General features: G+C 41.7%; 1 protein-coding gene across 3 annotated transcripts in view; it reads right to left on the reverse strand.

Moving 5' to 3' along the window:
• The window catches only part of LOC144798550 (NACHT, LRR and PYD domains-containing protein 3-like), a 925,301-nt gene that overhangs the window by 164,683 nt on the left and 738,727 nt on the right, over window positions 1-21,891 (reverse strand). For all 3 annotated transcript variants that reach the window (XM_078669484.1, XM_078669486.1, XM_078669485.1), the window contains exon 8: window positions 7,636-7,806. In XM_078669484.1, the coding sequence (XP_078525610.1) occupies window positions 7,636-7,806 (171 nt within the window). The remainder of the gene's footprint in view (window positions 1-7,635; window positions 7,807-21,891) is intronic.

Consider the following 21,891-nt stretch of genomic DNA (forward strand, 5'->3'; position numbering starts at 1 on the left):
AATGTTCCAAGAACATATTCGTAATTTTCCCATCTTAATCACTTATTCTCCCATAGTTTGTTATCCCCCCTTAACACGCTTATCTTAGCACAAACACTCATTTTAACACAATGATAAAAATATTTGACTTTAGACAACTGGTTGCTATGCATCGAAATACTCTGTTTAATGATCAATTTAAGGAAAAAGTCAATCTTAACTCAGTTTTCTCTGACTTCGTTTGCCACCCCCCCAAACCACCCCAGGCTCAGCCAGAGCCGGCCCACCCCTCCCTTGACCCCAACCCATACAGGGCAAAGGGACTTCCTAGTCCCTAGCATCGATGACATGAGAAGCATTTTGTGGCTCGCGGCTCACTTCTCTCAACTAATATCTATGTAGACACGACCAGTCTAACAGCAAAAAAATAGCATACAAATTAAAGAGAAAATAGAAGTACTGGTCAGCTAGAGACAAAACAAGCTAATAGTAGAGAAAAAACAAGCGTTAGTATCAGAGCGGCGCTAATATCCTGTTTGCACTTCCCCAGAAAGGTGCAAAAAATAGTGTGGTATTGCTCTCTAAACCGCCAAGGTATTCAGAATGAGGCTAATAGGTCCTTTGCCGCCCCTTCAGAAGTTAAAAAATATGAACGTTCTTTAAAGATTACTTTCAATTTAGCAGGATTGAGGAGAAAAGCTTGAGCGCCTTTGGCCTGAAATGGTGAAATAAGCTGGCGAAACTGCCAGCGCTGTTGAACGGTAGCGTGGCAATAGTCAGGGCGCACAAAGAATTCCAAGCCTTTCCCCCTACGCTTCCTATCTAGCCTAGCTAAATCATATAGGGCCTCCCTAGCCAAGAAGTTATTTAAAGAAATCAAAATTGCTCCCGGTTTAGAGTTTGAGTCTTGTCTGAAAAATTTCTGAAAAGGAAACCTATGGGCCCTCTGAAGTTCAACATCCCATTTCCATTGAATTAGTTCAGGAAAGGCCTCTGAAAATAGCTCAATCACGAATTGCCTAACATTCCCCCCTCAATTCCCTCCGGAACGCCTAAAATTCGCAGGTTGTTCCGTCGCGATCTATTCTACAAGTCCACGAGCTTCCAGTTAATTTCCTCTTTTAACCCTTCCATCGCCGATATTTGACTTTTTTGTTGAACCATAGAATCTTCATTCGCCGAGATCCTGCCTTCGGCCTCTGTAACTCTGGCAGTGGTTTCACTGGAAGACTTAGCCACTCTCCTTAAGTTATTTTGTACCCTACGCACTGCCCCTTGTGTGCGCAAATTGTCTGCCCTTGTTTCTTCACGATGGTGAAGCATAACCTGATATAGAACATCGAGAGTAACTTCAGGCGTTCCGGGTCCATCTAAGGCGGCTTCAGGTGCCCCAAGGAGTAGAGAAGTAGATGAGAGGAGCCACCATTATCACCTTGTATAGTAAGCACTGAATTCTCCTCAGCCCCCCAATCTGGTCTACCAGGTGAGTCTGCCTCCTCGAACTCCTCGTCCTCTTCTTCACCAGCAGAACTCCTTAAGTCTTGTGCGGAGCTAGAAGGGCTCTTTCTCAAAGGGTTATCCCTCATATCTCTCTCTCCATCAATACTATCTGAATCTAAAGCCAGAGACAAATCCGACATTGAATGAAAGTTGCCCGCAGAGTCAATTGAATCTGCATCCTCCAGAGAAATCTGTGACTCTGGTGCCGCCTGTAGGTTATTATCGGCAGGATCTAAAACCATTTGTATTGTTGAAGACTGTATTCCAAGAGGTATGTCTGTAGATGGCTCTGTAGATGGCTCTGAGATAGTTTTTGCAGAAATGACTTTTGATCCCATTTTGGTATTACTCATGATTACAGGCGTAGCAACTTGCACTGGTTGAGGGAGAAGAAAAGGTTGGATAACTGGAGGAGACTGAGATGGCTGTGTATTGCCCTCCTTATTTAAATTGTTAGTGGTTGTTTTATCAGAGGTAGGAGCCTTTTTAGCAGACATTCCAGGAATCTTGGGGACAGCACCGAGCCTACATGTCCCAGAATCCCTCTATCCTGCCTACTCAGAGCCTGAAGAGCTAACAGGTAATGAGGTTGTTACCACTCCCGCCGGAAAAATCTCTTCATGAGATTTATGCTGAATTGAAGCATCGCTTAGATCGCCTCTGGTCTGACCTGAATCCTGTGACGCCGCGGTGGCCGCTCTCGTCTTCGGCTTCTGTGATTTGGCAACCACGCCAGAAGTCGGTTTTTTGGAGCCATCACTGCACAGCAGTTTCCCCTCCGTCTCCTCCGTTGAAGCCGAGAGTGAAGCCGAGTATCTGCACTGGCCTGGTCAGAGCTCCCCCGATCAGCTTCAGCCCCCGCTTCTCCGCCCACCAAGCCTGATGATTCACGCCAGGTGTGCAAGCCGAGGGTAAACACGGCCACCGCCACGCCAGTCGAAGCGTCCTCTGATAACTCCACCATAAATCGAGCCTCATCCCAGTAAGTAAAAAAGGTTTTTTTTAATTTCCTGCTCCTTATTTCAGTTCTCAGATATTCCAAAAGGCGCCACTCGCAGAAGAGAAGTGAGCACAGCGAGAGTCCAGCTTGATGCTGCTCACTCGGACGCTGCTGCGTCCGCCATCTTGCCCCCGCTCTGTTGTCGTCCTCAATTAAAGTACATACAGGAATGCAGATAAAAATGCCTGTCATTGCATGCTTTCCAAAAAGAGAATGACTTTATATAGAACCAATTAAAATGAACACAATCTGATACATTCCAAAATGAGTAGTGCCAATATTGTTGTTTACATATTACCATTTGTGCATCCCATGAAAGGGAATCTGGATACTTCAAGAAGAAACTGACTCATTATCACTCAGGACAGTGTCACGTCTGTGGCATCTCCACCAGCTGGGTGCCCAAGAACCACAGTTACTAGGGCTCAGAAAATAGCACAAGAAGCCAGCAGCTGTGGGGTATGTGGTCCGCTCACCTTGGGCTACCTTCTCTGGAGCTCCTGGCCTCATGGCTGCTGTTCCATGGTCCTCCAAAACCAACGTTGTAATCACCTGACTGGCTGCCTTCTAAAGCTGAACCACAGTTAGCCCAATTTAGGTTTTTGCTCTTTTTTCTTTTACACCATGGCTGTTTCTTCCTTGGTTCCTTTCTGATTTTCCCAAACCGTAATGTTTCTTGTAATTTGGTGTTTTGTTTTGATGCCATTTCCCTTTCCGGTTGTGTTACTATATACAGGCTTCAGTCTATCTAGTTGGAGAATGAGTGGCAACAACACTGTGTTCCTTTGCTTGCTTCCTCGCTCCCTTCACTTGTTGATACTAACTCTTTACTCCAGTGAAATTCCACTGCTGGATGCACGAATCCTGGATCTTCAATGCAGCAAGGAGTTTTTGTACACCTTTGCATTTCTCAAGGGCACTCTCCTACCACATATTCCAGTGTGTGGTGACATAGTGGCTTCTGGAAACAGTCAACATTTCCTCAGACAGAGAAAGATCAAAATTATGGGTAAGCATCTAAAAAGACAGGTAACTTTATTTTGCACCCATTTGGTAAATAGACAGCAGTTTCTTGTGTCTGTAATAGTGGATTGCAGATGTAGAAACCAAATATGGTCTGTTAATAATATGTTGTGTTTTGTACAACACAGGATTAAGACAACTGGCATTCATAGATGGAATTAAAAAACTATACAATGCACCATCTGCACGGATTCTGCTTACCAGGAGCATAACCAAGAATTCAACATCTTGAGGTAGAATGGTCAAGGATGCCCACTCTATATGCTACAATTTGATCCTTTGATTGAACCACTAGTGCAGGTGCTTAGAAGGGGCAATAGGAGTCTCAGAACTTTGAAAATAACATAGTCTTTTATGCACATGATAAAATCTTGTACCCTAAAGATCAAAATATAATGTTACCCCTTATAGAAAAAATCACTGACAATACTGTTTTTTTTGGGATAATTGATTGGAACTCAATAAATACGAAGCACAGTAGCCGATCCAAGATTATATATTTGGGCATCACAATGATGCAAAAACTGGAGAAAATACCAAATAATCAACAAATGCAGACAATAAGAACCTGAAGATCTCTCAACATACCTGGGAAAGACAATTGCCAACGTCGGAGCATGCCGAACTTGTGGCAAATGTCTTTACGTTTTCTTTACTCTACCATTAAATCTTCTGCCTTAGAGAAGAACTATTTTTTACGCTCCATAAAATATATCTGAAGAAGAAGACGCCATTTATCAAAGGGTGAGAACCAAGCTGTAAACATAAGCGCAGATGACAAACATGTTTGCAACCTGTCCTACGGTTGATAAATTCTGGTAGGATGTAAGTGACATATTTTCAGAAATTCTCCTTTCAGCATCAAGGTAAGTCTCTACTTGATTTCTTTTCAACTGATGTTCAGCTCAATGCACTTAATATCTATCCCAAAAAGAGACTTCTCTTTTTTATGGTGCTGCTCGCGAGCAGATAGATTTGTGTAAATTGGCTACAGCCTGATCTTCCTAAAGCTTACCAGTGGCTGCAATCAGTAGATAAAGTGAGAAAAATGGATTTGAAGTTCAATGCAAGTAGCAAAGCAATAGATCTATGTTCTGGGTATTTGAAACAGGGAACACACATTGTTAGTTAGTACAGGTCCTATGATTAACAAGCATTCGCTGAAATAATCAGCTGAATAGATCTACCCTAGTCAGACCATTCAGCAGAACCAACATTCAGATGGATATGGGCATTTTGTTACTGGACAAGCAGCATCTGAAGGTTAATAAGGAAAATAAATATTTTTTAAAACATCACTATTAGTGCTTCAGCCCAGCCACACTATCTCCCGTCCCATCTGTGTCCCTTGTGCCCTCCTTTCTAATTTCTTAATTCTCTGTTTAGGCTTAGCCAGTACCCTATGCCCTCCTCTGCCTACCATCCAAATGCACCCTGTGCCAACCCCATTAGGTCTGCCTTTATTGTCAGACATTTAAATTATGCATCTTACAATAATCACACCCATAGCATACGCCCTTCTTGAACTAGCACATGTAGATACCAACATAGCTGAAATGGAGATGTATGTCTGAGGTAAAAGCATTTGATGACATAAAAGGGTGTGATACTGTGGCCATGTCAATGAGCATTGCCACAACTGTGCCACTGTAGACATATTCCACTCATATATCCAGATACATTGCTGTATTGAAAACTACTTCCCCCTTCCTACCCTTTGCTCTGCAATTGTGACTAAATGTGAGCGTGCTTCAACAGAAAATTGTAAATAGTTATACACCTTTGCAAATGGTTTCCTAAACTTCAACTTGCATTGATGATTGGCTTTCAGCATGACACATCGCATAGACCTGGCAATGAGCTCCCTGCACCGCCCTTCCCATGTCCATATTTGAAATTTTCCCGATGACGGTTTCCATGGGCATCCACGATGTCCCTCTCAACAATGTCCTTTCTGAAGCATCATGATCCTAGGACTGTTGAGTACATGCCTTCATGCGGACATACTGATTGTGTATTGGCACTGGCTTCATGACCCCTCTAGTAGCATCTTTCCCCAATATATACATGTCCCAACTAGTGGTGGGCTGGACTATGGTATTTGCTGTTCATGTCCCAGGTACTGTCATTCACATGCAGTCCTCACATAGCATAATATATAACACAACCCAGTCTTGTGCATTCACACCTCCAGGAATCATGCTTTTCAATTTGCTAGAACTTGTGTGCACATACCTTGTTGCAGCAGGGTGCCTCAATGCTCCACTCATCCACTGATGACCTCAACCCCCGTGAGATCCAGGATGGTGAGCGCCGTCTACTTCTATTGGTTGTGGAACATTTGGGGTCTGGGTGTGGGTGTGTCTCCCATTGCCTGGGTCTTTCTGTCACGACTTGGAATTATGGACCAGATGTACGACCCTTTTTTTGCGCTCGCAACCTAGAAATCGGCCTGTTGGAGAGTGCAAAAAAAGGGTAATGGCATGTACAAACGCTATTTTGTGAGTCACTGACTCGCAAAATAACGTTTGTGATTTTCGCTATTAGGAATGGGCATCCATTCCTAATAGCAAGACTCACTGCCACTTCCTATTGTTTTGCGACTGCATTTGCGGCCGCAAAACACTCACAGTTTACCACCTACGTAAAGTAGGTGGTAAACCACTCGCAAACGGGAAGGGGTCCCCAGGGGACCACTTCACCTTTGTGAGTGTGTGAGAAAATATTGTCCAGGGACCACTGCCTGCCCTTAAAAAATGAAACTGAAAAGTTTCATTTCTCGTTTTTAAATGCATCCCATTTTCCTTTAAAAAAACAGTCCCAGATATGGTGGTCTGCTGACCCCAGCCGGCCGCCATCCCTGGGAGTGCTAGCCATTCCCAATGGTGTCGCAAATTGCGCTTGCCTCATGAATATTGATGAGGCATGCAATTTGAAACCCCATTCTGAATCGCTAACAGTGTCTGTGACACTGTTGTACATTGCATTTTGGGAAGCGCAAATTGCGACTCGCAAAGCGATGCAATTTGGAGTCACAAAATGTAAGGGCCGTACATCTGGCCCTCAGTTTCTTAAGACCTTTGATAATTGTTAGACACCATCTGTGAGGCATCTTTGGGTGCAGACCCCCTTTATTATCTTCATTATTGCATGCCAGTTACAAACAAGGGGCCAGATGTACGACAGGTTTTCGCGGTCGCAAAGGGTCATTTGGCCCATTTGTGATTGCAAAAACGGGTGCACAATGTACAAATCCTATTTTGCAGGTCGCTAATCTATTAGCGACTCGCAAAATAGGGTTAGCGACTAGCTATTAGGAAGGGGTGTGCCAAGGACATCCCTTCCTAATAGCGAGCCCATACCCAATGTTTGATTGTTTTGCGACCTCAATTGCGGCCGCAAAACACTCGCAGTTTACCACCCTTCTCAGAAGGGTGGTAAGCCTCTCACAAACGGGAAGAGGTCCCCAGGGGACCCCTTTCCCTTTGTGAATGGATGCACAAATATGTTTTAAGGGCAGGCAGTGGTTCCAGGGTCCACTGCCTGCCCTTAAAAAATGAAACTAAAAAGTTTCATTTTCTTTTTTAAATGCATCCCGTTTTCCTTTAAGGAAAACGGGCTGCATGAAAAAAAAACTGCTTTATTGACAAAGCAGTCCGAGACATGGTGATCTGCTGACCCCAGCAGGCCACCATCCCTGTGAGTGCTAGCCATTACCAATCAGGTCGCAAATTGTGACAGCCTCATTAATATTCATGAGGCATGTAATTTGCGACCACATTAGGAATCGCATTGTACATTGAATTTTGCGAGTCGCAAAATTCAATGGTCGTACATCTGGTCCAAAGTGCATTAAATATCCATACGATAGAAATCACAATAGGGATAGTATGCATTCGCTAAATACCAATTTCACAACGTGAGTGAAAATCGCATACTCATGCGATTTTGTGCTCGTGGAATGAGTTTCAATGAATCGGGTGCAGGAGTGGTATTCTGCACCTTCTAACTGTGTACTGGACATACTGCACAACTGTATGTGTTAGCACCCAAGATTGTATCACTGAATGCCACCAAATAGTGTGCTTAATGTCATCTTACTGTCACTGTACAAATTAATTATATGTACTTACGACAATGTATGAATGATGCAGCGTGGTTTTTCAAAAATTGATAGCAAGGTCTCAAGTCCATGATCGCGGATTTTATTTTTCCCCAAATCAAGATTTAAGAGCGTGAACTTCTCAGCGATAGCAGATGCTAACTTTTCACAACAATTATCTGTGAGAATATTGCTCTGCAAGCTGCAAAGGAAAAAACAGGAGAAGAAATATTAGCCAGTGAGCAGAAGTGAAGGAATAACTTGTGAGCAAGTTAAAATAAATATCTTGTTGGATGCAAACTTTCATTTAGATTAACAATTCCCTCCTAATTGCACAAAGGAAAGAACGAAGAGGTTCAAAGTCCAATATTTTACAATCATTATGGCCACTTGTGTGACCGGAATATGACCCTTCTCTTATTCACAGAATATTCGCCTTCAAAACCATTCCCAGTGCGGCACGGGGGTGGGATGTTCTACCAAATGAAATGACAGGACATGCAAGAGAAAGTGGCATACAAGCGTTTGTCTGGGCTTACGAACAACTCCGAATGCATGTAAGAGCATCACTATTCTAGAATGATATTTTTAGTTCAACTGTTGATCACCCACGTCGAATGATTTGCTATTTGCATAATTTCAACCTACATTGAGTAAAGTATAACAATTATTATCAAAGCAACACGTTTGTGACTGTTATATATATATATATATATATATTCTCGCTCCAAGATTCCTGCGGTACTTCCCGCAAAGAAGACAAGCACTCAGGGTGGCGAGCTCAAAGATTTATTAGAGAGCTCACGGTGTCCAGACGCGTTTCGGCATTCGCCTTTGTCGATGGTAACATGGCGGTGCCGAAACGGCCGTTTTTTATGTTTACTTCGTCATAGACATTGTTAACGGACAACAGATTAGTTCATAGTCGCCATCTTGGAACATGCAAGTGATCACATTTCATTCAAAACTTGAAAACAGAATAAGTTGGCATGTGATTTACATTATACACAATATTTGGTCTCACAATATATATCATATTGCCCTTTTTAAGAGATCAAAATAACACTCTCGCCCACAGATGGGCCCTCCGGAAGTCTTCACTTCCCCTGTTATCATTATGCCGCCCTGGATGGGCATACGCCATGTCAACCTCTATCTGGTCCTGTCCCTCGATGGTCACACACTGTCCGTGATCAATAGTCCATGTCATAACCATCTACTGCTAGTCTGAATTCATTATTCACATATCCTTTTCCCAGCTACCTAGTCTCCCAAATGTACAGCCAATTCCTCATGTGTATTAAGACCTCCCGGTGTCTTTGTTTGGAGGTCGATTATGTACCTCGATTCCAACCTCCTAAGGGTCATGAGCCTGTCCCCCCCCTAGGGTTGATAGGTACGTGATCTAAACAGAAATAAGTCAACAGATCCCTGTCTCCTTTATGTAAATTCTTAAAGTGTCGTGCCACGGGATATGTCATATCACCGTTGGCTATCGCCCTGGCATGTTCCAACACCCTAATCTTCGCTTGATGGATGGTACTTCCTACGTACGCCCATCCAGGCGTATGCCCATCCAGGGCGGCATAATGATAACAGGGGAAGTGAAGACTTCCGGAGGGCCCATCTGTGGGCGAGAGTGTTATTTTGATCTCTTAAAAAGGGCAATATGATATATATTGTGAGACCAAATATTGTGTATAATGTAAATCACATGCCAACTTATTCTGTTTTCATGTTTTGAATGAAATGTGATCACTTGCATGTTCCAAGATGGCGACTATGAACTAATCTGTTGTCCGTTAACAATGTCTATGACGAAGTAAACATAAAAAACGGCCGTTTCGGCACCGCCATGTTACCATCGACAAAGGCGAATGCCGAATCGCGTCTGGACACTGTGAGCTCTCTAATAAATCTTTGAGCTCGCCACCCTGAGTGCTTGTCTTCTTTGCGGGAAGTATCGCAGGAATCTTGGAGCGAGAATATTGCGGAGGGCACCATCCGCTGGGATATATTACATACATGTACTAGGTTAACAGCCTATGACAATTTGTTTTTTGTGTACATATATAATTATAGTGTACATAATATATTTGTCCATGAATGAACCCCAAATGTAAATATTTGTGTAAATATACAAAGATCATGATCTGTCTATATAACACCACATGTAAACATTAGCCACTATAAGATGGCCGCCATGTCTGAATCTGGCCACTAGTTAACAAGCATAGTCCTTTGTCTGTTTCAGTTATCTATGTATTGACTTCCTGGTCAGATTGCAAATTGTGTGATCAAGACAGCTCTTGCTGTTGAAACACGTTACTTTGCTGGAATAAACTTTGGTTCAATTATTCCCTAGTGTGAGCTTTTCTGTGAAGAAATTTTGTGGCTATTTGAATTGCTGAGTGACCCGCTCGGTTTCAGCTCGCCATCTGTCTACGGGACACGGACTTCAGGAAACGGGTCTTCCTTCGTGTGCATACAAACTGAGAAGTCCTTTGGCCGGCCGTGCATCCGACATGAAGTTTTGGATGATGTTCCACACGATATCGTTTTGGATGGTGTAGACCTGCTGAGAGTACCGTAGAAGTAAGCGTTTTCCTTTTGCCCTTCCCCGGGACGTATTCGGAGGGAGATAGCGTGTACGTTTGGAAGCAGACGTGCACGCTCATCTGCCTTCCGTTTTACTGTAGGAGAACGCTGGCTCCGGTATAGGTTTTCTCTCAATCCGCAATCTTTCTGGCACAGCGCCCTACGCATCGTGCACGTTGAAACAGGAATGATATCCTGAAAAGAAGACGTATTTACCAGTCTCTGCTTTACAACGTTAAAAAAGACAAGCCAGCAATTAGACACTGCGGAACACATTTGGACATTTGCGGTCATTTATGTAAAGTCGAACTAACTTTGAATTTCCAAATCGGCTAAACATGTGGTAACTCATACGGCAACAGAAACCTTCTAAAAAGAAGGGGGAATAGAACCTCAGTTTATTGAGAAAAGGAGATTGCTCGAACATACCATCCCCTGGAGCACTACGCATGTGTATTTTTTCTGATACATAAGGACTCACCTTTTAATCACAATATGGAAGCAGAACGCCGCGCAGCGGCAGCAACATTGTTCGCTAGAGCACCGGGCACAGGCACTGTCCAAAGGATTAATAGCCAAGTGGACACATCACTACTCACGAAATTGAAGAAATTGGAGAAACAAGAAATTCGAGACGTCAAAATGGTGGGAGGCCATTTCCCTACAGGATTATGTAGACAAACAGATGGTTCCTAGAGGCTTACGTATCTATGTGATGCCTTCATATGAATCTTTAAATCCTCAAATGCTCTTGGATTGGCAAGAAAATTCTGCCAATGGCTCAAGAATCATGATGAATATCTTGATAAAATACGCATGGGAAGACCGCGAAGTTATTATGGCAGAAATAAAGTCATTGGAAGAAGAAGTGATGAAGAATGCCGAACAAGATATGGTTAAGAAATTTTTGAAAGACTTAAAACCTAAATTAGAACATCATGAGGAGGATATAAAGAATAGGAAACAACGCAAATTACACAGAGACTGTTTAGATTATGAATCCGGCCGGATTTTAACATACAGTCCAAAATATGACCATCTGTACGAAGACCTACCACCACAAAAATCAATACAGGCGGGGAGTGCAACACCCAACGAGAATACGACAGTGGATGTAAGTGGATCGGACGCTGATCTCTCATTTTCAACTGTGAGCTCGAACTCAGAAAGACCCATGCCAACGAGGAGAGCGAATTTTTTAGACGAGTTCAAGGTCCTGAGACAGGGCCGTTCGATACCAGGACCAATTCCCGAATCACCACCGACGAAAGGAAAAACACGAGGCAGAGGCCGAGGAAGAGGAAGAGGGAGGGGAGGAGCAAACAAAGGCGGAAACGCAGAAAACAACAACAAAGTAAAGATGAACACAAAAGAGTCAGTGGGAACAAGAACAAGAGGCTCAATGAACAAAGAATAATGGATCCTACTATGGTAAATCAAACTATTATTAACTTGAGTAGTAGACAAATAACTTTTTCCGAAAAAAGTACTTTGTGTCTTGGACTTACCTTTTGTCCTTCTGAAGTTTTTAACTATGCAGATACGAGAATTGATTTATATAGGTTTGTGAGAAAAGTTAAACTCAAAAAATGGCATCACCTATATAAACAAAATCCTGCACAAATAACCTTAGAAGGAGACACTATTCCCAGTACCTTCCCTAACCTCACTGTAGGTGATGAATCAGGAATCCAAAATATACAGGATTTAGTGATTGTGGATGATACTGTTGTGAGCTCGGATAATAGCAGAGAGTTGGGTATGACTACTGATCGTACTCCTCAGACTGGATTTAAGCCACGCTCTATTTTCTATCCCAACTTACCTCACGACAATATAGATACCTTTCAGGATGTTGTTACTCAAGCACTCTTGAAATTAAAAAGGAAATCGAACAATACAAAAGTTTGCCACAATCTATCACATGAACAAAGACTTTTCCTGATGGATTTAGCCAATGATACAGACATCATCATCCGCCCCGCGGATAAAGGGGGCAATATTGTCCTCTGGCCAAAAGACTTGTATTTGATCGAACCAAAAAGACAGTTAGATGACAATCAGTTCTATATCCCTGTGACCTCAAATGTATATAACAACAGTGTCATTGATATATGGGAAAGACTGAAACAATGGGAGCAAACAGGTCTAATAACTTGGGAGGAGTACTGTTTTCTAAAACGGGATTATTCCAAATTATCTATACTGTATCTTCTCCCAAGGATACACAAGAACCCCACTTCTCCACCAGGGAGACCTATTGTGTCCTCGATTGGGAGCGCCTTAGAGAATGTCTCGAAGTACGTAGACTTCTTTTTGAGGGAATATGTAATTAGTTTACCATCATACGTGAGAGACAGCACTGATTTTATTTGCAAACTGCAGGATGTACGGTGGGAACCTGATGACTTGCTAATCACTATGGATGTAAATTCCTTGTATACTATAATAGACCACAAAGAGGGTATACAAGTTAGTCAGTTTTTTTTACAACAAAGATCCATACAGTTTTTGGATCATACCAAAATGATACTAGATATGATGTCCTTGTGTCTAACTAGCAATATCTTTATGTTCAATGGCGATCTTTTCCAGCAAATCCGTGGCACAGCTATGGGCACGTGCTTTGCGCCCACCTTTGCCAACCTCTTTCTAGGAAAGTGGGAGGAGGAGATTAGATCTGACCACACCCTGAATGTATATTTTTCTAAAGTGAAGGTGTGGCTCAGATATATCGATGATTTGTTTGTTGTATGGACAGGAGGGAAAGCAATGGCATTAGAATTCGTTAACATCCTGAATACCAACAATCATAACATCAAACTTACGAGCCAGATTAGTAATACCTCTATCGAGTTTTTAGATCTACTCATAACAGTGGAAGACAATACCCTCGGAACGAGCCTATATAGAAAGGCTACGGCAGGTAACACTCTTCTTCATGCCCTCAGCAGTCACCCAGACACCCTGAAGTGGAGTATCCCTTATGGGGAACTGCTGAGGGCAAAAAGAAACTGCAGTACTACATCTGCCTTTGAAGAAGAAATGGAGATTATGACTAACAGGTTCAAAGTTAGAGGTTATCCAGATTGGGTAATTAATAAGGCTAAGGAACGAGTCAAGAATGTGGAAAGAAACTCATTGCTCGACCCTCACAAAGACATAAACACACAAGTTCCTCACCAAGAGTCAGAAACAACCCTGAGAGCTATATTCACCTTTAACAGTAACTCTATTGAAATATCTAAAATTCTAGCAGATAAATGGGACGTGCTGACTACTGACCTTATCATCGGTCCCAGTATGACACGCAGGCCCAAAATTACATACAGGAAAGGGAGAAGCATAAGAGATATCATTGTTCGAAATGATGTCACATCTGAAAAAACTAAAAGTGACCATTACCTAAAAGGCTTCTACCCATGTGGGCACTGCAAAGCCTGTCGCAATAGCAATATGGTGAAGTCCTTCAAAATTCCGGGTCTGCAATCTCCAAAAACCATCAATCAATTTCTAACATGTAGTTCTACTTACTGTGTATATGTACTGATGTGTCCTTGCAAAATGAAATATGTAGGTAGTACTACAAACACCACGAAAAAAAGAGTACTCGAACATATGAGGGCGATAACCAATAAAGATCCCCACTATCCAATTGCCAGACATTTTGAACTTTTCCATCATTCAAACTGCAATTTATTAAGTTTTTTGCATTGGAACAAGTTCACGTGGGTCCGAGAGGTGGAAATAGAACCCTGGCACTTCGCAAACGAGAATCGAAGTGGATAATAAATCTCGAGACAAAATACCCTGGGGGTCATAATTTAGATGAGAAACTTGCCTGTCATTTAAAAGAATAACATCTGATCTCGAGTACATTTGATCTACTAACTGCCTGTGTACAATGTAAATAATGTATATTATTCTGCGAACCTTGTTGTTTTTGTATATAGATTTTGAATACTTATGTAGTTCCCCTTTCTTTCACTGTAGGAAGAAAAGGACCGGTTACCTGAAAAATGATCCTGATAACCTACTCCTTTCTCCCGAGGGTCCTATTTATCAGATAAGATTTTTTGCACTTTATTGAGGAATATTTCTATTCTAATTAATTTTTTGGTGTTGCACTTTTCTCTTTTTTTCTGACTCAGGAAGCAGTCTTTGGACAGTAACTGTATATGTTAACGGCTCATCTGTAAGGCGGTATAATTGGGATGTAGGTGTTATGCTCTTTAGATAATTGTAAAAGTTGTACAGTAGTAGCCATTCTAGTAGGTGGACATGGGCACTATGCCAAAATTTGGGTTCCTGTAGGTATGGAATGAATTTGACACTATGTCGAATATATCATGTACTAGGTTAACAGCCTATGACAATTTGTTTTTTGTGTACATATATAATTATAGTGTACATAATATATTTGTCCATGAATGAACCCCAAATGTAAATATTTGTGTAAATATACAAAGATCATCATCTGTCTATATAACACCACATGTAAACATTAGCCACTATAAGATGGCTGCCATGTCTGAATCTGGACACTAGTTAACAAACATAGTCCTTTGTCTGTTTCAGTAATCTATGTATTGACTTCCTGGTCAGATTGCAAATTGTGTGATCAAGACAGCTCTTCCTGTTGAAACGCGTTACTTTGCTGGAATAAACTTTGGTTCAATTATTCCCTAGAGCGAGCTTTTCTATGAAGAAATTGTGTGGCTATTTGAATTGCCTAGTGACCCGCTCGGTTTCAGCTCGCCATCTGTCTACGGGACACGGACTTCAGGAAACGGGTCTTCCTTTGTGTGCATATATATATATATATATATATATATTCACTGAAAAAACCATAGGTTATAGACCATATATAGTTAGGAATTAGCATTTAAAAAACCTTATTTTACTCACACAAAACCATTGAAATTCCATATATAGTTAGTTGCACTAACTATATATCGCGCACCCGCAATCCACTGCTGATGATGTCACATATTACATCATTCATGACATGGTCAGTGACATCACTGATGACATCACTGATGACATCTCAAATGACATCACTGATGACATCACTGATGACATCTCATTTGATATCAATGACCACATCACTGATGATATCATTCATGTGACAATACAATGCATCTCCTCACATTTTAATATAACCTCTCTTTCACCCAGTGTTAAAAAGAGTATAATTTTTGAAACCATTGACACACCAATACTAGTTACTACATACGCACTCACTGATTGCTACGTCTACACACACCTTCACTCATTCACCCATACAATCATTCATACATACAATCACTCATCTTTACAACACTATCATATGCACTCATACACCTATACAGACACTCACAGTCTGCCACTCATCCATGGAGTTACTTACACGCCTAGTCAGTCCTGTAAAGAATCAATGAGACTTCCATTTTCTTGTCCATACAGTTAAACATAGAGCACCTTACATTTTCAAACATGTACTAACACATACTTACTTTCTTATACAATCATTGATACAAGTACAGATTGATCTGCACAGAGTCACACACCTCCCAGCTAGCCACACACACATTCAGTCTCCCATACAAATACTTGGGCAATCAATCAATAACCCATATAGTTACTCATATAGCTACTGATCAACACATGCAGCAGTTTACAGAACAACAGACATAATGATGCACAAATTAAGACAGTTTAGTCACTAACCCATGCACTCAGTGAGACACATTTAATCAGTCACTCATACATTCAGTCATGCACCTACTAAATCCTTCGTCCAGACACTTACACATCCACTCATTCTTCAATATGTAAGACATATTTAAACTTTATAGAAACAAAAAATCACTGGATGTTGTTATCAGTGATGTCATCAGTGATGTCATTTGAGATGTCATCAGTGATGTCATCAGTGATGTCACTGACCATGTCATGAATGATGTAATATGTGACATCATCAGCAGTGGATTGCGGGTGCGCGATATATAGTTAGTGCAACTAACTATATATGGAATTTCAATGGTTTTGTGTGAGTAAAATAAGGTTTTTTAAATGCTAATTCCTAACTATATATGGTCTATAACCTATGGTTTTTTCAGTGAATTTTCAAGGTTTTGTAAATGCTAATTCCTAACTATATATGGTCTATAACCTATGGTTTTTTCAGTGAATTTTCAAGGTTTTGTAAATGCTAATTCCTAACTATATATGGTCCATAACCTATGGTTTTTTCTGTGAATTTCATTGGTTTTTTAACAGCTAATATCTGTAGCTGTAAAATGTATTCTTCTTTAAATCCAAAAATATATTTTATATGTTTATGAATAATTTTTTTTTTAAATATTTTTTTTTCTTCGTTCCCGCTTCGCAAATCGGGAAGCTTCCCGTTAGCTGACCTTGATGCCGCGAAATAGACCGCGAGCCGGTAAACGTTTCTTTACCGCAAGTGCCGCGTTACAAAACAACATCGTGACGCCTCCCGTCCGCATGACGTTTCACGTTGTCGCGTGATACGTCATATGACGTACTACGTTAGCGAACTGGTACGCGAAGCGAGTCGCAAAGCGCAGGTTTCTGGAAGCAAACCGGGAGGCCCTGCAAAGCGCTTAACGTAAACACAGCAAGTCATGTGACTTGGTAATAACACTTTTCATTGGTTCATTTCACTTTTGGTTTCCTAATGATGTAAGACTAGGTCATATAATCTAAAATGAACACTTTTGATTGGTTGAGAACTCTTGTTTTTCCCAAATGATGAAAATCCCTCCTTCTTTCCTCACTCTGACTTTCATCATTGTGAGAGAAAGACCCTTTGTGATCACTGAGCAATGGCTTCTTTAGTAGCTTCAGCTGGTGCTTCCCCACCACCTCCACCACATCCAAGGAAGAGTGGACCACCTGCTCAAGTTGTAATTCAACAAGAAGAAGAAGAAGAGGAACAGGAGGACGAGCACGAAGAGAGGCAGTTTTTGCCTGAGCAGCCCAGGACGTCTCACCGGAAAGAAAACTTCATTTGGCAATTTTTTAAAATTCCCAAAGGTCAGAAAAAAGTAAATGCAAGATACGTAACTTGCCTTATATGTCAAGATAGACTGTCCAGAGGGACCGACAAAAAATACAGTTTCGGAAACTACACAATGCATCGCCATATGACTAGGTGGCATCCTAACAACTACAGTGCTGCACAGTTTCGGAACGACCTAGATAATCTCCCTATTATGGCCGGAAGATCTGTTGTACCGGAAGTAACGGGACCAGAGGGCAGGGAGATGGTGCCAAATATACAAATGAGATTTGGTGATGTAAAACACATCTGCGCATTTTGCGATGGATTCATTTCCTACGGAGAAAAAAGCATCACTCTGATCAACAGAGCTATTGACTATCATATGCAAGTTTGTCCGAAACGCCCAAAATAATAAATACTTCTTTTTTTTGTTTTGTTGCTCCTGTTGAGCCCTTTACAATGAATCGTTTTCATTGCCCCCTCCAAGAAAAACCCAAAAAAATATAAAACTGTTCCGAAAAATTCAAAAACAGTAAAAAAATGTTCAGAAAAAAAAAAAAAAGTTCTTTTCAGAACTACCTCCCCGTTATTAAAAAATTGGTACAATATTTGGAACTGTGCCAACCTCTATTTCTCTTAGTTCGCTTCCCAGTTCGCGAACCGGAAGCGAACCAAAAACAGTAAGTATAAGGGAAGGAAACAGACACTTATGTTAAAAGAAAGACAGCTATAAGGGAGTAAACTAGAGATACCATTACCCGTAATCCACTGCTGATGATGTCACATATTACATCATTCATGACATGCTCAGTGACATCATCAGCAGAGGATTGCGGGTTTTTTGGCAACATGCCTTATCCACGGTTTAATAACGCTGCCTTTTGCTTTATATAAGTTTTCAAATTGTATGAAATATATACCAATAGGTCGTTATGAACCTTTAGGTAGTGCTTTTCTTCATGAGGTCTGGTCGCTTCCATACACATACAGATGTTTCAAAGATGATCAAGAAGTTTATCTGAATGGAGAGGAATGCACTGAGACGCCAGATCATTCACTAATGTGTAGGCACATACAGTTACACGGTTCATGCAACAAACACCGACCAAATATGGCTTGCGTGTTGCAAGGCACGCCAGTTCCTGCTATCATCCCCACGTTCAAGTTGTTGGAAAATGGTAGTTATTTGATGCTCAATAATGAAGATTGTTCTGAGTTAATTAAAAGTATTCCTTTTATCGTAACAGTAAGTGAACGGGTTATTTGCTGCAGAAATGTTCTATTTCCTCCCACACATGAACATAGGGAGTTTTCAATCTGGCCACAAATACCAACCTTGGGACACGTTTCAACGGCATGGCAAGAATAAGAGCTCTTTTGTCTCAGAGAGAGGTGGCCTTGAGTTCGGCCCGTGAAACTTTCGTACTTCACATAGCGAACACCCGTACAGAGGTGCACACCCTTTTCAATTAAGATTTGCCTTTCAATTTCAGCAACATGTTTCCGACTATCTTTAACGCATCCTCCACAAAGTCCCTGGCACACTTTTTTAAAGTTGTTACCAGTGGTCTCGTGACTTCATTTGAGAAAATCTTTGGAGTCATCCCTGCTTCCTTTCATTGTATTTTCTGCACTCTGGTTCGTGGATTGGCATTTTTACTTGCATTACCAGCGGACGCTCTTGTGCTTTTTTACATTTTTAAATATGGATGTCCCTCCTATGCAACCTCCGACCCTGCAGCTGCTGACACTGTTCCGCAATCGCATGCTAGAATATTATGGCACAATGCCGTTGGCGATATTAAGCACGGCATATGGATTATCTTTTCGGTTCTCCTACTTCACCTGTGTCCAGCCTGTATTTCACTGCCTGACCTGTGATTTCGATTGGGCCATTGATTTGTGTCTCTGCGGACCGGTTTCTCCTGACGTCGACTTTAATCAGCTGATGACTCCTATCATTACTCACGAGTTGGTTTGTCCTGGCGAAAGGATTATGGCTGTGGCATTGATGCATGGACTACTTGGTCCCTGGAATTTACTGGCGGCAGCACAGTCTTTCTTGGAACAGAGCTTTCTTGAAAACCCACCGAGCTGTCCTCTGATGGTGATAGAGGATCCGGTGCTGGGAGAGCACGTATGTTCTTTTCCGCTTTTAAATTGGATGGCTGAACTGTTTTCGGATGAAGACGGTGACTTCCTATTGGAGGCTGTTGCAGCTTATTTTGCATACACAGTTATGTCATAGACCTTTTTCATATTTGATATGCTGAGTACTAGCATTTCATTGACAATTCATTGACTTATTTGTCAAGTTTTTATTATTTACCTTGCCTATTGGCTTAAGACTCGATAAAGTACTTGGCTGTTTTATTTTTCTTTAGCATTAAATTTTCCTAGTTTTTAATGCTTTACCTTGCGGACCGTCCACATATAAACTTGCAATCTGCTCTCATGAGATGGCACTTCTATTATCTTATTCAGTTCGTTTCCGGATCATGAGGAGGTGTCATCTAGGTCCTGGATATCTTTACACTGTGTTAAGTTAGCATGGGCTCATTACCGGTTTAAACGCCATTTTTCCTTTTTTGCAACTTCTGCACACGACACTTAGTTGTTGCTTTAGCTTTCCACCTAGTAGTTCATCGTGGTTTACATGAGAATAATATGTTATTGGTCTACTATCTGCTTTACTTGTTAAACTATATCTGTACAGCAAGTGCTAAAGTTTCAAGAACAACACGATACAGAATTGTTATGAGGTCTGATCTCCACGACTTCATACTCATAACATAAGTGCAACTTCTGCCAATTCTGGGCATGAGGCGGGTTTTATATTGCTTTGCCGAACACACATACACAACAGTTGATGCGGTTCACATGAAGAGAGAGCTGGTGTATGCTGATGTGATTCCTTCAAATCTAAGACACTAAAGTATAGGCACGCCCTAAACCAACACAAAGAGACCTTCTTAGCAAATAATATAATATGTGTATTAGGGAGGGTGAGATATAAGCAGCCGCGGGCCGTGGAGGGAGTTACGATGGGGCAGGGAGGCGGGGAGGGGGAGAAGCAGGGTGGAGCCCTCTCTACCTTGCCCCTCCCCCTCCCCGCCTCCCTGCCCCACCGTAACTCCCTCCACGGCCCGCGGCTGCTTATAAGTGTTGCTAACTCTTATTCATTTACAGCATGTTAACATACTGTCACCATTCGCTTTTTATGTACTAGTAACTATGCTGGTAATTTTGCTACTGATAATATGTGTACTTGTATTCTCCACCCTGCTTCTCCCCCTCCCCGCCTCCCTGCCTCACCGTAACTCCCTCCACGGCCCGCGGCTGCTTATAAGTGTTGCTAACTCTTATTCATTTACAGCATGTTAACATACTATCACCATTCACTTTTTATGTACTAGTAACTATGCTGGTAATTTTGCTACTGATAATATGTGTACTTTTATTATCTAAGGTACTACGCCTGAGAAGACGGCATTAGTAAATAAACATTTCAAATACACATCTGTTCTTCTTAACTCCATGTTCTGGTTTCTAAGAAATCTATAACGACCGACTGTTCATGAGTTCCACGTATCCTGAGATACTATAAGTTCATATTCTGGATTGTCTAAACATTGAGAGTTTGTTATATCCAATGTGACACTGTACCTAGCTTGCTAAGGAGTTTTTGATTACTAACGTGAGTTTTGGGACACCCTAATTCGCCGAGGTTCCAATCCTCTGTCCACAGTTCTGTGTGAGAACAGAAACCCTGCGACAGGGGCACCCCCGACCCTTGCTGGAGCTTCATCACACTTGCGATACAACTCCAGCAATGCATTCGCCGAGGTTCCAATCCTCTGTCCACAGTTCTGTGTGAGAACAGAAACCCTGCGACAGGGGCACCCCCGACCCTTGCTGGAGCTTCATCACACTTGCGATACAACTCCAGCAATGCGCCACCTTTACGGCACAGATACATCACGCATCTGTGCTGTTTTTGCCCCATGATGCGCCGCATTGTAAATGCAGCACACCATAGGTGACGGAACAGCGGCACAGAATGACTAACACATCCCTGGTGATGCGCCAGTCATCATAAATGTATCCCTATGCTTCTTATCTTGTTAGAGATGAACCGCCATATGTATCATCAAAGTTTTTTGCATTTCCTAAATAGCGAACTTTAAGGAATAAATAGCGATTCTTTACCATTCCTAGTTTGCGATGAGCTATTTGCTAATTAGCCGAATGTAGCCCAATGAAGCCCAATGTAGCCCAATGTAGCCCAAAGATGGCCGCCAGACACACAAAAAAACAAATGTAGCCCAAATATCAGCCAGATGTAGCCCAACTATAGCCCAGTGACAGAATGACCAATCAGCTTCGCAAACCTCCGTTACGCGAAGCGGAGCGCTGTTACAGATATATATCTTTTTTTGAACGTTAATTTCTCAAAATCCACTGGAGCACATATATTGAGACCTAGCAAAGGCACATCGGGCTACCAGTCCCTAATATTTTGCCAAGTTTCGTGCAAATCCATTCAGCCGTTCGATTATTATTATTATTATTTTTTTTTGCCCCGCGGGGCCCTTTTAAAACCTCCACATCAAACCTAGGGGGTTAGCGAGGATCTACTATGCCCCCTTATAGTTATTTCCCCCTTTGTTTTGACCTCCT

This window comes from Lissotriton helveticus, chromosome 12 (assembly GCF_964261635.1).
Source record: "Lissotriton helveticus chromosome 12, aLisHel1.1, whole genome shotgun sequence".
In the NCBI taxonomy this organism is placed as follows: domain Eukaryota; kingdom Metazoa; phylum Chordata; class Amphibia; order Caudata; family Salamandridae; genus Lissotriton; species Lissotriton helveticus.